Below are 15,813 nucleotides of genomic sequence, written 5' to 3'. Positions count from 1 at the left end.
ACGTTTTAAGATGATAGTAAAACAATGTGCTCAAATTTTGTAATTAAATAGGTTCACTTTAATTGGAGTGAACATGGGAGAAAAAAAAAGATTAATGGATTTTCTCTTTTTTTTCGATGGTTTGGTGTAGAGTTGTTTCAATAGGTCCTTTTCTTTATAAGAAAGTGTTCGTTTGATAATATGATACTGTTACAATTTTGTTTCACCAACAAAAACACTAAAAAAGATGTTTTTGTTGTGGTGCAACCTACGATACACCATGTTGTCAAAAGATATTTTATCCATTAACATAGTTAATGGGGATCTAAAAAGTTCATTGGTAATGTTCTAAATATTAATAAAAAACTTGCATGAATACAGGGGAGAGAACTTTGAAACCTAAAGTTGTGTGTCAATACCTATATTTTGATACTCGTGTGTTTTAGAAAGTACAGAATTTTGAAACCTAAACTTTGCATATTGGTATCTGAATTCTAGTGTTAATGTGTTTTCAAGAGCACCAAGAGATTTGCTCGATTATCTTTTATTGTTGCATTTATTGGACTCGTGATTGTTGTAACCTACCTATTAATATGACATAAGAGCTTATAAAAAGGTTTTGAAAATAAAAGTATGAATCAACATCAATACTTATTTAGTATGGTCCGGCACCATGTTTAATTTATGATGATTTTAATAGTAACCTAAGATTTATTATAATTGATAGGTTTTGATCTATATATCATAATTTATAACTTGAGCGCTTTCTCATGCTTGTTGAAGGTATTACTACCTCTAAAAGCACCCATCTTGAAAAATGGTTACCCATTATTAAAACTTTGTCAATTTGACTGAATGGACCTATTCAGTGAGAGTCTCTTTTCACTTGATAGCAATAATTCTAATTTACATTTCACAAAATCAACTACTATCAACTATAATATCAACCTAATTATAGAAATTTGTTTATACCATAATTACACAAATATTTTTAACTATTTTCTTGACTCAAATAGCTATTATTTATATGAAAATTATTGATTTTAATGAGATGGTCCACCATGCTAACAAACTTAACCTTTATTGGATCTTTCATCCTTTGTTTTCTAAAATTATAACATTTTTGTATTCAACGATGTTAAGATTTATCTAAGAATCCACAAAACCTTTTATGGATTTTAAAATTATCATACTTCATACCTTTTTTTTTCTAAAAGAAAATGAACTTGTCCATAACATCCTTTCTTTTCATTTTACACTAGACTTTTCGTAATTGATATCCAAGTTTATGTAGTTATATTTTGTATATGGAAAATTTTTAAAATCTTCTAGCTTATTTGATAAGACCTAGAATTATTGTTTTATCATAAAAATATATATTTTATGGAGGTCATCATGTGAACCTCTTAAATTTAATTGTCACTTTAGTTTCAAACAAGACAGTTAAAATAGATTCATCCGCGTGATTACTACAACTAGATTTTCTTAATCATTATCCAAGTATATCTAATTATATTTCATATATAGGAAAATTTTAAAATTCTTTAGCTCATTTGATGAGACCGTGGAAACCAAGTTGTTTTTTTGTTGTTTTCCCATAGATAAAGTCTATAGTTCAAACCTAAATAGATGTAGGTTTCATTAATTCATTTTGTTTTTTTTTACTTTGTAGTTTTTACATGCACCTAAACCCTCCTCCACGAGGGCTTTTATGATTCATTCCAAACCCAAGGTAAAACACCCTTCTCACAAGCTTAGAAACGTCTTCATCTATTTTAAAAGGGGTTACAAACCCCCAGCCCACAACATGGTTAGGGTTACAAAATATCTAATACAATAAAACAAGGGTTTAACATTTAACCTCTTTCTATTCTATAATCTCATGCCATTTGTTTTGTTAGCTTCTTCTCGTATGCCATCAACCATGTCAAAACCTAGCAACCATACTTTTCCTATACTTGTTTGATTATATGTGTTTATGTTGTGAGATGGAGCACAAAAAATTTCCATAAAAAAATGGTGTTGTTTTTAATTACAATCTGAAAAGTTGATACATATATTCAATGAAATAATTAGATAATTTTACGTGTTAAAAAATGATAACAAATTTGTTAGTTCTTTCCAAATATTGAGTCAGGAAATAGAGACAAAGATGTTATTTCTTTGGAAAAACATGGATTGAATATTTGTTTCGATTTAGAACCATATCCCTAAAGTTGTAGTTGGTTTGAATCAATAAAACTAAATTTTATTTTACCAAACCAAGAATCAACTTAATGTTAAAAATTATTCTTAACATTGTGAAAACACCATATAAAGCCAACATAAACAAAACATCAATCCCTATCCTAAGTCAACCTAGTTTGAAAGGCTCAAAAAAGTAAAAAAAAGTCAAGTGACAAAAAAAAAATTGTGGGTAACTATTGCAACTCACAATGGAATGTGTCTTTTTTATACGTTGCATTTATATTTTTTTACTATGTCTTCCATCTTGCATTATCCCTTGCAATCATGATTTCAAACACCATTTTATGGTTTACAAAACATCAATTTATGAAACCGAACTATAATTATTGCTAAAATAGCAATTGAAATAATGAATACCAAATTCAATATAAAAAACAAAAGAGATTTACGCATAGAAACTGAGGAGATAAGAGAGAAATAAAATGAAAAGAATGGAAAAAAGAAACGGATAGCCATACTAGAGGCGCCATGTCCAAAGCTTGTTGGTTGTTGCACACATTATCATAATGTTGCAACCTATCTAGCTTGTTGGCACATTTGTTACACATGCCAGTTATGTTTTTCTTGTATATCTAATCTAGTCCTTGGTTTGGTAAAAAAAGGCTAGACATTTGTTTCAAGTTTGAATTGGGTCCCTAAACCTTCAACTGTTTCGATTCCATATCATTGAATTTTATTGTGTCTAATCAAGCATCAACCAAACACCAAAATTCCAATATTTTAAGATCTTCCTATTGAGCCAAATAAAACAAATCATGAAGCTGAAACCCAATTAATTCATTGTTAAAGGTGGTAAATAAAAAAGAAAAAAAAATCCAAGGGTTAAATTTTTAAAAAAGGTGGAAGAGAGAGAGAGTTGTTTCATTGTTTATTTGAACAGTGAAAACAATTGTTTTTAACCCCAAATGTTTTAATGTTTTTAGTAATAAAACAATAATGATAAATAATAAACAAAAAATCCAATCAAGTAGGTACATAAAACAAATACAAAGAAGAAGAAGAAGTAAGATGAACATAAACCAACAAAATAAATTAGGTCAACACATGATTGTTAATGGTTTAACTCTCGATGTTCAATCCCCTAGTGAGATACAGGAGGTCACGAAATGGTTATGAATAAAAAAGCACGAGTTGTCTCTAACTTTTTAGGTATGATCGATCACCATATTTAAATTATATCAATTTTAATAAATATCTAAGATTTATTAAAGTTGATAGATTTTGATCTATGTAATCTAATTTAAGATATGATAATTCACCTATATTTGAAGAAAATATTAACATCTCTAAAGCACCTCTTATGAATAACAATTACCCATAATAAAAAAAAGTCAACTTATATTGGACCTTTCATTCATTCCTTTCTAATTTTTTTTGACATCTTTGTACTCACTAACATCAAGAAATTCTTCAAGATTCTTCGACACTTTTGGTGGGATCCTAAAATCACCCATCATTTCAAGCGATTTTTATTCACAACGTCATTTTTTTTTAATTTCTATCTTCCATTGTTAGATTTGATGTATTTTTTTAAGAATTTAACAAGTAATTTCAAGATGGACTCTTCTATCTATAAACATAAAAAATTCTTAATTAACAATATTTATTATAACATTAATGTAAAGTTAAGTAAGACAACTAGAATAATAAAATGAGCAAGAACTTAAATAACTTAAATAAATAAATAATGATACAAGAAAATTGATCGGCTAATGACAATTAAATCATAGATAAATAAAAGGGAAAAACACTATAGCTCCCTTCACAAAACAGTATAGCTTCCTTCACAAAACACTATGGATTAGAGCAATTTTTTTCTTTTCTTCTTGTTTTATCCTTGCAATATTTTCTACTCCGATCATTGGTTTTTTTTTTTTTTTCAAATCATCCTTCCTTATTGTATTAGCTAAGAATTAAAATTGATAAATTGTTTCATTTTGCTTGTTATAGAGTTCTTGTGGTGTCAAAAAAAGTCTTTCTATTAAGTCAATGCTTAATTTTGCAAAATAAAATTTTATTTTATTGCTTTCAAAAAATGAAAAATACAGGGACCAAAATTGTCAATGAAATAAAAATGCAGGTCTTTTTTTTGTTTTTTAACTGTTCAATAGGCATGCTTTTAACAATTTTAGTCTTTAAAGTTTCTTCATTTTTCATTTTTTTTCATTTGTTTTGCGTCAGTCACCTTCGACACTTTTGGTGGGATCCTAAAATCACCCATCATTTCAAGCGATTTTTATTCACAACGTCATTTTTTTTTAATTTCTATCTTCCATTGTTAGATTTGATGTATTTTTTTAAGAATTTAACAAGTAATTTCAAGATGGACTCTTCTATCTATAAACATAAAAAATTCTTAATTAACAATATTTATTATAACATTAATGTAAAGTTAAGTAAGACAACTAGAATAATAAAATGAGCAAGAACTTAAATAACTTAAATAAATAAATAATGATACAAGAAAATTGATCGGCTAATGACAATTAAATCATAGATAAATAAAAGGGAAAAACACTATAGCTCCCTTCACAAAACAGTATAGCTTCCTTCACAAAACACTATGGATTAGAGCAATTTTTTTCTTTTCTTCTTGTTTTATCCTTGCAATATTTTCTACTCCGATCATTGGTTTTTTTTTTTTTTCAAATCATCCTTCCTTATTGTATTAGCTAAGAATTAAAATTGATAAATTGTTTCATTTTGCTTGTTATAGAGTTCTTGTGGTGTCAAAAAAAGTCTTTCTATTAAGTCAATGCTTAATTTTGCAAAATAAAATTTTATTTTATTGCTTTCAAAAAATGAAAAATACAGGGACCAAAATTGTCAATGAAATAAAAATGCAGGTCTTTTTTTTGTTTTTTAACTGTTCAATAGGCATGCTTTTAACAATTTTAGTCTTTAAAGTTTCTTCATTTTTCATTTTTTTTCATTTGTTTTGCGTCAGTCACTTGATTTTATGAGGAGAGAGAGATTTGCTTGAAAATAGTTAATGAGAAAAAAAACAATCAGCTTGCCAGATTATAGGGATAAAAAGTTGAATTTGGCGTCAACATCTTTCTCTTAACAAGAAGAGTTTAATTGAGGTGTTTTTTTAGCTGCCATATAGTTGGAAAAAATAGAGTGGGGTCGAGAAAAAAAATTCTTGGTTTAATTTGGTATTTTTTAATCAATTTAGGGGCATTTTAAGTGGAGACTAATTTATTGAGGTTCAGAAAAGTATTTACCGGGTGTTTTTAAGTGAAAACAAGTAAAAAAAAGGATTTTTGAGTCCGTAAAAAACCCAACTTGATTTTCCAAGCACCTTTTTAGTTGTCAAAATCTATGCAAATAAATTACGTACTATTTGATTTATTTATTTTTTAAAATAAATAAGGGAGGCTAGATGCGTGGACTTGACCTCGCAGGTCCACGTGCACCTTATCTTTTTTTCTATTGGGCAGACGTACAGGTCCCTTCTCTTTATCCCAAGCACATGGCCCTTTCTTCTTTTTTTTTTCTTTAAAATTTTGTTTTGTATTTTGATTGAAATACTACGAAAAAAAAGCTTAACATGGTATTTAAATTATTATTCAGTTTGTTCATGATTCTTAAATTATATTATAGGTTTTTATGGCAATGCTAATAATTTATGTATCAATTATTATGTACTTGATAACAAAAAAATAATCATGCATGGATATTCAAAGAAAATAATTTTTTTTGTTCTTTAAATTTTTTAATAGATTTTTGACATGATATTATCGTATTTTTTATTTTTTTTCTTCAATCACATACAAAATATTGAATATTATTGTATATATTATTTTAAAAAAAACTTGTTTTAAGATCATGATTATTTTTTATTTAAAAAATAATACTTACTATTAAAAACGTGCTTTCGTTAAAATAATAAAAATACATGTCAACAAAGAGATGAAGTTTAGATTAAAAAAATATTTTTTTTCTCAATGATTTTATTTGTTGTGTTTTTTACAAAAATATATTTTTATAATCATTTAATTAAATAAAACATAAATTCCAAAAATCAAGGTATTAGACTAGGACAAGGCAAAGACCTAGGTTATGAGTTGAACAAGTTAACCCAATTCGATTTGGGTCAATCTAAAATGTCATCATTCCATTTTTTTTTACAAAAGAACATTAAATCGACATCTTTTTTTAATTCAAACCGAGTTGTGACCGAGTTGATCGAATCACGTGCACCTACTAGGTCGGTTGTGCCATACCAGGTTAACTTTCACCCGATTTACTTTGAAAGCCAGCTCAGTCTACAGGCCAGGTCGACAAGTCACTATCTTGACCAACCGAGTTTGGCTAGGTTTAATAGCATTGTTGAAAATTTCATTGTGATGGCATATGAGCAAGTGACTAGTAAATGACTAAACCACACAACTCGTATCAAGAAAAAATATAGTGGTCAAGTGTTTTTTAGTTATTTTCCTGAACAAAACACCCGATATGATTACCTATACATATGAGAATAATTTTATCACAATATCTTGTGATAAAATTGTATCAAGAAAAAAAATATAATGGTCAAGTGTTTTTTAGTTATTTTCTTGAACAAAATACCCGATATGATTCCCTATACATATGAGAATAATTTTATCACAATAACTCTCACCCGATTTACTTTGAAAGCCAGCTCAGTCTAGAGGCCAGGTCGACGAGTCACTATCTTGACCAAACGAGTTTGGCTAGGTTTAATAGCATTGTTGAAAATTTCATTGTGATGGCATATGAGCAAGTGACTAGTAAATGACTAAACCACACAACTTGTATCAAGAAAAAATATAGTGGTCAAGTGTTTTTTAGTTATTTTCCTGAACCAAACACCCGATATGATTACCTATACATATGAGAATAATTTTATCATAATATTTCAAAAAAAAAACATCTTCATAATTCTAACCCAAACTAATGCTATATCTATTTAAGCTTTGTCATGATCAAAACTTGACCACTATTCCTAAACTATCAAAATATGATCAACAACCATCCAAGATTCACCAAAAAGAATAGTATGATAACCATTCTTAGTGTAAAAGTTTACAAGATATAATTCATTCCTCAGACCTATAAGTATAAATCATTCCTTCAATTTTCATTGTCTCAGAAGGCCGCCGACCAAGAATAAATACCCTACTTTTTATCTAAGGACTTTCATAATTAGGGTTTCTTCATGGGGTTTATAGAATCTATGTTTATTTGCTGCCAAAAAAATAAATAGTTGAACAATTTTTTTCATCATTTTTCTTCAAACTCAAATCGTTGTCAGAAACTGTGACATCCTCCTCACCCATCTCATTCATGGGAGTATCACCCATTAAGCATTCCTTATAGGAGCTTTTTGTTTAGGATCCTTGTTATCGAACTAAGTAACCTTGGTACTTTTTATAAAGTCTTCATCCTTTTTGGTGAAACAAGCTCCACGTTTGAATTTACCACCACCTTTAGTTTAAGCTTCTTATTACTACTAACCATCAAATTCATCTCTTCCATTATTTGCCAATAATCTTAATCATAATTATTAAACCTAGTCTGGGGTTGACCCAGGTCAACTCGTGTGACATAGAACCCGACCCCTTGGTCGATGTCAACATAGTAAAAATAAAAAAATGCTTGAGATTGTAATATCCCACATGGAAAAGTTAAGAAACAATTCATATGGATTTAGGCTATTGGCTTATTTGGGATTGTGATAGCGGTTAAAAGTTCTTTTCGCTTAGAAATACATTAAAATGATGTTTTTTTTTATTTTTTAAAATTATTTTTGAGATCACCTCATCAAAATAATATAAAAACATAAAAAAAAATAGCAAAAAAAAATCAAAATTTGAAGAACGTCGTTTGCACCGCTTTCCCAAACAGACCCTATATATAGTTATCTCACATGGAAAAGTTAAGAAACATTTCACGTGGATGTAGACTATGTATAGTTATCCCATATTAAAAAGTTAATAAACATTTCATGTATATGTAGGCTATACAAAAAATATGTGAAGCTAAGTATCCATGAATTAATTTTATATTTTTTGAGTTTGTTAAAAAATATATAAAAAAGTTGGATCTCATTCGGGTTACGCCAAGTCACCAAGGTTTCGAGTTAACCTGGTATGTCACTTGGGTTTGACCGGGTTAATTGCAAACCCAGGTTTTGCTTATTTAAAACCCGACCAAGACCCCAGGTTACCGGGTCTCAGATCAACTCGTTGGGTCATGCCAAGTTTCATAACTACTAGAAACATGGCCCGTGCTACGCCGTAGGTCAAATTTTTTGTATAAAAAATATCAAAAAAGGTTAAAATCTAAGAGTGTTAGCTCTTTCTACGAAGTTATGTCTAAGAGCATTGGGTCTGTTTGCTACTCCTGACCCAAAAGTTATATTTATAATATTAATAATAATATTAAACTTGTATGACCTAAGTGTAAGTGAGTTTGGTTGCAACATCAAACCCGGAGCCTTGGATATGAGTCTGCTTGTAAGGTCTTGTTATAAAAGTGTAATAATTAAAAAGGAAAAAAAAATTTAATATTACAGAATAAAATTAAAAAAATATTAATTGAAAAGAAAAAAACAATAAAGCAAAGCATTATTCCAATGAATAGTGCTTTGCAAGGAGAGGTACAGTAAAATCCCCTTATGAGATCACAATAATCTAATGAACAGTAAACAAAACAAATCATAAAGTTTAATTGTTAATCAAATCGATATTAAAAGATGAAATTGAAAGAAAAAAATTACTTAAGAAAAAGAAAAAACAATTTGAATCAACTGGTTTAACCCTTCAAACCTGGGATTCGTGTTATGAAATTGAAAGAAAAAAGATTGATGTCTTTTAGTTATAGTTAATTACAATATTTAAAGAAGAAATTGGAAAAAAAAAAGAAAAAAAATCCGAATCAACTGGGTTAGCCCACCAAATCAGGTTAACCCGTCAAACCTGGGATTCGTATCATGAGAGTGTGATAATTAAATAGGAAAAAATTAACATTAATAAACTAAAGTGAAAAAAAAGATTAATTAAAAAGAAAAAAAACCTACATGAAGAAAAAAACTAATGAAGAAATAGAAAAAAAATCTGAATTACCTGGGTTAACCCGTCAAACCAGGTTAATCCGTTAACCTGAGATCCGTGTCATGAAAGTTTGATAACTAAATAGAAAAAAACTTAATATTAACAAACTAATTTTTTTAAAAATAATAATGAAAAAGGAAATAAAAGCAAAAATACTAAACAAAAAAAATATTAATTTTTTTAAAAAGAAAAAAGCCTACATGAAGAAAAAGAAAAAAATCCGAATTAACTAGGTTAACCTGTCAAATCTAGGATTCGTGTCATGAAAATTTAATAACTGGGATGGAAAAAAAAAATTACGGGTTAACCCAGAATTAGCTGGGTTAACCCGTCAAACCCGGAATCCGTGTCATGAAAGTTTGATAACTAAATAGAAAAAATTTAACATTAACAAACTAAATTAAACAAAAAAATTAATTAAAAAGAAAAACCAGAAAAAAAATCCGGGTTAACCCGTCAAACCCGGAACCTGTGTCATGAAAGTTTGATAACTAAATAAAAAAAAATTTAACATTAAAAAAAAAAAATAAAAAAAATATTCATTAAAAAAACAAAGAAAAAAAAAACAGCTCAAAAAAACAAAGCAAAAAGCAAAAAAAGAAAAGAAAAAAAACTGTTTAAAAAAAACAAAGCAAAACGCAAAAAAAAAAAAGACAGCTCAGCATTTCACTGTGGACTGCACTCGAAAAAATAATTAATTAAAAAGAAAACCTGAAAAAAAATCCAGGTTAACCCGTCAAACCCGGAACTCGTGTTATGAAAATTTGATAACTAAATAGAAAAAAATTTAACATTAACAAAAAAAATTAAACAAAAAAATATTCATTACAAAAAAAAAAGAAAAAAACAACTTAGAAAAAATAAAATAGCTTAAAAAAAAGCAAAACAAAAAAAAAAAAAACTGCTCAGCATTTTACTGTGGACTGCATTATGCAGTCCACAATTTTAGCTATTGTTATAATGATTTCAATGACCTATATATCTTTTCGTGTTTGTTGGAATCCATAAAGAGACCATAAATATGTTAATTATCCATAAAAGGTATTTATTACATAATGTGATGATTTAATGGAGGCAATAGTTCATTGGTCGTGCTCCGCAGCGGACCAATATCATTTTTTTAAAAAAATAAAAAAAATATTAATAGTATGGAAAATATTTTAATAATGTTATTAAACCTAATTAAGTGAGAAAATTTTTAAACTTCCACTCAATTCTTTGCTAGACTCATACGTATTGGGTCTGGCAGCCACGCTAGATCCGAGAGCTTGGGTCTGACAGTCATGCAAGATCCATGCGCATTTTCTTGAAAATATAGGAATTCACTTATAATTGTTCTAAAAACATATTTATTTTGTATTTTTATCTTTGTCTTTTTAACCAAATATATTTTTATCTTTTCTATATTTCTTTCTTCTATTTTGGAACATTAACAACACGCATCCCTAAAACTAACTTAATTTTTTTCATTAATATTTGATTTTAGTCAAGAAATTATCTATAAATTTGCACAAATTAAGATAGTCAAAGGTACATTAAGTCTTTTACATATTCAATATTTTCTTTTCCTACAACATAATATATCAATTTAAAAATTCTCTTATGATCATATATTTTAATTTTTCATATACACTAGTAGTTATAATGTAAAATAAACTCTCATTGTAACAAACTTTAACAATTAGATAATGCAACAAAATCTAAATTTAAAAAAAGCATGAACCCTTTAAAAAACTGTCAAACACTTGGATGGAAATATAAAATTAATATTTTCATCCACAATGCATAAAAAAATAAAAGTTTATTTTTTATCCTTTCACCCCTTCTCAGATGAAGGGATATTCGAAAGTGTAATAATAATTATTTTTTAAAAATTATTTTTGATATCAATACATCAAAAAATAAAAAATAAAAAAATTTTATTTTTTAAAATTTTGTATAATCTCTGTTTAAATGCAATATCAAACATGACGAAGCCATCTTGGTAGCTAGAAAAATCTGCTAGGCTTTTTGGAAACATATGATATGACTGAATTGAAGTTAGTGATAAGGATCATGTTTCGCAAACAGGAAGAAAGTTTTTTTGAATAATAATTTTGTTATTTTAAAACAATTAAAATTTTTTAATTTTTTAATTGAATATATTAATAGACATGTAAATAATATAATATTTTTTATTAATTTTTTTGTGTCATATATATATATATATAAATAAAGTGCTATGAAATTTTAAAATTTAGAGAATAAATCATAATTTTTAAAATAATATAAACAAAATGTAAAATGAAATAAACCTAGAATAATTTTTCTTTCTTGAATGATCGTCTCCGGGCTCAAGAGCTAATGTTCTGCCCCAAAATATATTTTCGACCCGAATAAATGCGAGGTTTGAGTCATCCAGGCCCAAATCACCACAAACGCAAGCGAATTAAAAACAGAACCTCGTGTTTGATCGAAGCTAACCATCGCTCTCAAAATGCCGACGGACGCAGAATCACCATCACCGGAGGAGAAGCCAAGCACCCATCTGCCACCGCGACCAACAGCAGAAACGGATTTGACTTCGATACTAAAATCGAAAGCTCTAGAAGAAACCGCGCCATGGATCGACAACGCCTTGCAACATGCTCTTATTTACCAAAAAACCATCCAAGATTCACTCGACATCGCCATTGAATCTTCAAAATCTCGCTTCTCTGAAATCATCACAACTTCCCAGGCTCATTTTAGCCAAACAATTGTGAGCTCATTATTCTATTAAAAGAATTGGCACTAAATGTACTTAACTTTTTTTTTTGATAAATTTATTCGCATTGTTTTTTTTTTTATTGTGAATTAATTGTAGGATTCTTTGCAATATGTTACGTCAGAGATTGGTGTTTATGAGGATAAATTATTTGGCAAGGCTAAAGGTATTAAGAATTTATTGTTCACATTGTAATTGGAGTTGAGGTATTTTATTTGTTTTTTTTTAGGCTTTAATGTTTGGTGATTTTTTTTTAGAGGGAATTAATGTTGCAGCTTCCCATCCGTTGATTACCAGTGCGGTTGCCGTTGGCTTGGGATTCGTAGTTCTTAAAAGTATGGTCTTCAAATTATTTTTATGAATAATTATTGTTTCTACGAGTCTAAGCTTACCCTTTTATGTTATTTAATGAAATGTTTGTCATACGATGCAATGGGTCATTGATTTGTTGTACAAGGAGTTGGAATAAAGCTGAATAAGATTGAATGTGAATTGTATTGAAATTTTGAATTTTGATAATGTTGCTGCCTTTTAATTTAGTCTCAATGCATGGTGAAGTTTGTAACATATAAGAAGCATTTTTTTTCTTTTTCCGTCTCCAATTGTCTCTGAAGCTTGTTGCTTCTTTCAAACTGATGGTTATTGCTGCAATTTATGTCATGCAGGACCAAGACGCATTTTGTACTACAAGACCTTGCGCCTTTTTACGAGTGAAGAGGTGAGCATAAGGCTCCCCACCTTTTCTTTCCTTTTCTTTCCCAGTAAGTAGGTCTGTAACGAAAAAATGCAACCAATTAGGTTCTAAATATGCCCCCTCAATCAGAACTTCTATGTTAGGAACCCGTTGTAATGAGGTTTTACTATGCCCCTTCACCGGCAGAAGGTAAATGTGCTTACAAAAGGAATTACATTCCGAAGGTTACTAAGATGGCCACAAGTCACCTGGATGTCAGTTCCTCCTTTCTGCACTTGTAACTCTTGAACAAATAAATTCACACATGTATATTATGTGTTAGTAAAAATATGTAATGCTCCATGTAAAGGACACTTGGCTTGAGCAGACACTTTCCCTGGAAACAACTAAAACTACATGTTTGCATAATGTGAGCCATCATCGCTATGCTACAAAATGGAGTTTCACTGCATCTTGCTCAGTGTTTTTCAAATTCCCTTTTGATGATGGGAAATGTTTTTAGGGCGACATTATCACTTCAGTCAAGGATTTCTTTGTTGTTTATAAGGCTGATATAGTTTTGATTCGATAAGTCGATCTGCTATCCATTTGTTTACAACTCCACGAGTGCAGAAGCATCATGCTAATGCTAAGCATTTGTGGTGAGCACATTAAACATGTATGCGCTGATCAGAACTTTAGTTTCAACCCTATTGCTTGTCACAGGCCTTGCTTTCCCAAGCTGATGCTAAAGTCAAGGAATTGCGACAGTCGATTAGCCTCTTGAAGGCTGAAAGTGAGAAGTTGGAGGTAACCTCTCACTTGTATCATTTATTTCATGACGAGTTATTGATAATGTGTTATTTTTATCTTCTGTTTCTACGCGTCTAAACTCTAAAAGGAGAAAAGCTGTTTCTTGGTTCAAAATCTCAGTGTTTATTGCTATTCATGGAATGGAAGGCCCCACTCTTGAACTATAGTTTACATTTAACATAAAGCCTGCAAGGTAATCTAGGGCAAGGATGAGATTGATTGGAGAAAGTGGAGTTTATATTTTGCATCGCATCGCATCGCATCATGAACATGTGATGCACCGTGTGCCTCTGGGAAAACTTGACAGTAGCCAAATGTACTGAGTTTTCTCCGTTCCAACCTCCGCGCCCCAACAACAAAAGTCAATGAAGAATACATGTTGACAGAGAAAACAAAGTGCTGAAGGAAATATAAATATCAGCAGGAACTCTCTGCCCTGAAAGGTTATTAGTCTGTAGGGAAGATACTCCCTCTCAACCATACTCCTGCAAATCCTACTTCATCTGGAACATATTTGAGGGAGGTTCGTTGCCTTACCAGGCTGGGATGTAGGGCAAGATTGATTCTGGGAGGGTTTGATGTTGGGGATGGGCGTTATGACCCCCAGACTGGTTGCATATACATGGGGGAAAACTAATTTACTTTCTTTGGGTGTGTTAATGTGTTATTTGACCATTGAACTTCTAAGAATTAATTAGTTGTCAGGTTTATGTTTTGTGAGGAATCCCATTCTCCACCCTGTACTTACTGGGGGGACAGTACAGTACGAGGATGGAATATATTTTAGAAATAGGAGTAGGTACAGAGAATGCATTCCTCAGGTCAAACTGCAGGCTGTTAATCTTAGTTATCTTTTTCCATGTATTCCTTGGGGTGCACCCCATGACATAAAATATTGTTTTTCAGAGGAGAGCATCATTAGCAGAAGAAGAATTGATCCGGGGAAGGACAAAGCTCAGGTTTGTGAATTTGGAGAAAGGGCTTCTGATGCTCACTTTTGAAAAGCATGGAAGGAGATATTTCCATTTGGCTAATTATTCCTGCTGAAACTGTGTTCTCTATGGTTACAGGCAAGCAGGGAAGCAGATCCAAGGTGTAATTCGCTCAGCTTATAAGATCGAACGACAAGCTACGGGTATGTACTACCACAGCCTCCTTATTGTTGACATTAAGCAAACTAGTTGTATGGATAAAACACATGCTCACCAAATTTGCTTTGTTGCTTCAGGGTTGAGGGATATCCTTTGTGAATTGCCTAGAGCAGAAGCATCTAAATTCCGGTCTCAAGTAAGCATTTTAGATATTAACCATAGATGTGGTGTCCACATGTTTGTATAATCTATTAAGATGTGAAGAGTATACAAAACTTGCACTTTGTGTTGTATTATATGTTTGTGATTTATCATGGTTTATATTTTAGTTTTGTTAAAAGAAAACAATTTTTCCAAGTTCATTTTCTATTTGCTTAGCAGTGACATTAAAATGGAAGAAAAATCTGTACAGATGTAAACTTAGGGTGGGATTGCTCTCGCACACAGATGAAACCAGTCACTTATAGCACCATGTTCCGGGTATTATGTATGCATAGGCTAGCAAGCAACATTTTAGAATTTCAGGCAAAACTCATTAGGGTCTTAAGGGATAGATTTAGTTTAAGTACTCTATATAAAGTAAATGCCCTCTTGAAAACAAATCACTATGATGCCATTATAGGGCTAGAACTTTTGCAGATACAAGCTTTTCTTGTGAACACACCTGCTGTGGCCATTACACAATTTTTTTTGCTTACACTTGCTATAATGAATTCTGGACTGGGTGCAGGCGTAATCATATCTTGTTAAACTTTTTTTTTTTTGTTTTTTCTTGCTTTGTTCTGTTATCAAAGCATTTAAACTTGCATATATTGGATGATTTGGGTTGCAGGTTTCCAGCCTTGCATCTGAGGCAAAGCAAGAAAGGAATGCTTTGTCCAAGGAGGTCGCAAAAATCAGTAACCATGGAATTTCAGTCTGAAATGCTTGTTGCTCGCTATCTATTTTTTCCCATGTAATGGAGGCGTAAGATCTTAATTTACAATCACATATCTTCCATGCAAGAGATGGCTTCTCTTCTTGAAGTTTGAGTTTTGATTTTGCACGTTTAGAAACAAAAGCACTGCCAATGATACTTCCTCAGCAAGGGAATATTTGTCCGTGTGTACATGAATAAATACAGATGTGAAAGAATTCCATTGCAAATGGATATACAACGGTAGGAGTACCGCGTTGTCTCAA

The 15,813-nt window shown here is 30.4% G+C and overlaps 1 protein-coding gene across 2 annotated transcripts; it reads left to right on the top strand.

Moving 5' to 3' along the window:
• Positions 1-11,639: 11,639 nt before the first annotated feature.
• Positions 11,640-15,813, top strand: LOC133690503 (RGS1-HXK1-interacting protein 1-like). 2 transcript variants are annotated; one of them, XM_062110727.1, is made up of 9 exons: positions 11,640-12,048; positions 12,154-12,220; positions 12,312-12,389; positions 12,720-12,772; positions 13,430-13,537; positions 14,447-14,499; positions 14,611-14,675; positions 14,769-14,827; positions 15,464-15,813. In XM_062110727.1, exons 1-9 carry the CDS (start codon positions 11,785-11,787, stop codon positions 15,551-15,553), a joined length of 837 nt encoding a protein of 278 aa, XP_061966711.1. In that variant the 5' UTR covers positions 11,640-11,784; the 3' UTR covers positions 15,554-15,813. The 2 variants fall into 2 exon arrangements, with proteins under 2 accessions (XP_061966711.1, XP_061966712.1); XM_062110728.1 differs by having other exon boundaries at positions 11,644-12,048; positions 13,454-13,537.

Source organism: Populus nigra, chromosome 4, assembly GCF_951802175.1.
Source record: "Populus nigra chromosome 4, ddPopNigr1.1, whole genome shotgun sequence".
Taxonomy (NCBI): Eukaryota; Viridiplantae; Streptophyta; class Magnoliopsida; order Malpighiales; family Salicaceae; genus Populus; species Populus nigra.
This window is presented reverse-complemented; position numbering and strand designations above follow the sequence as displayed.

Bases quoted from the DNA above. Each gene is read 5' to 3' on its own strand.
- LOC133690503 (XM_062110727.1), top strand. From the start codon at position 11,785: ATGCCGACGGACGCAGAATCACCATCACCGGAGGAGAAGCCAAGCACC. The intron at 12,390-12,719 runs GTATGGTCTTCA...TATGTCATGCAG, and splicing joins GGGATTCGTAGTTCTTAAAA to GACCAAGACGCATTTTGTAC. The intron at 14,828-15,463 runs GTAAGCATTTTA...TTTGGGTTGCAG, and splicing joins CATCTAAATTCCGGTCTCAA to GTTTCCAGCCTTGCATCTGA.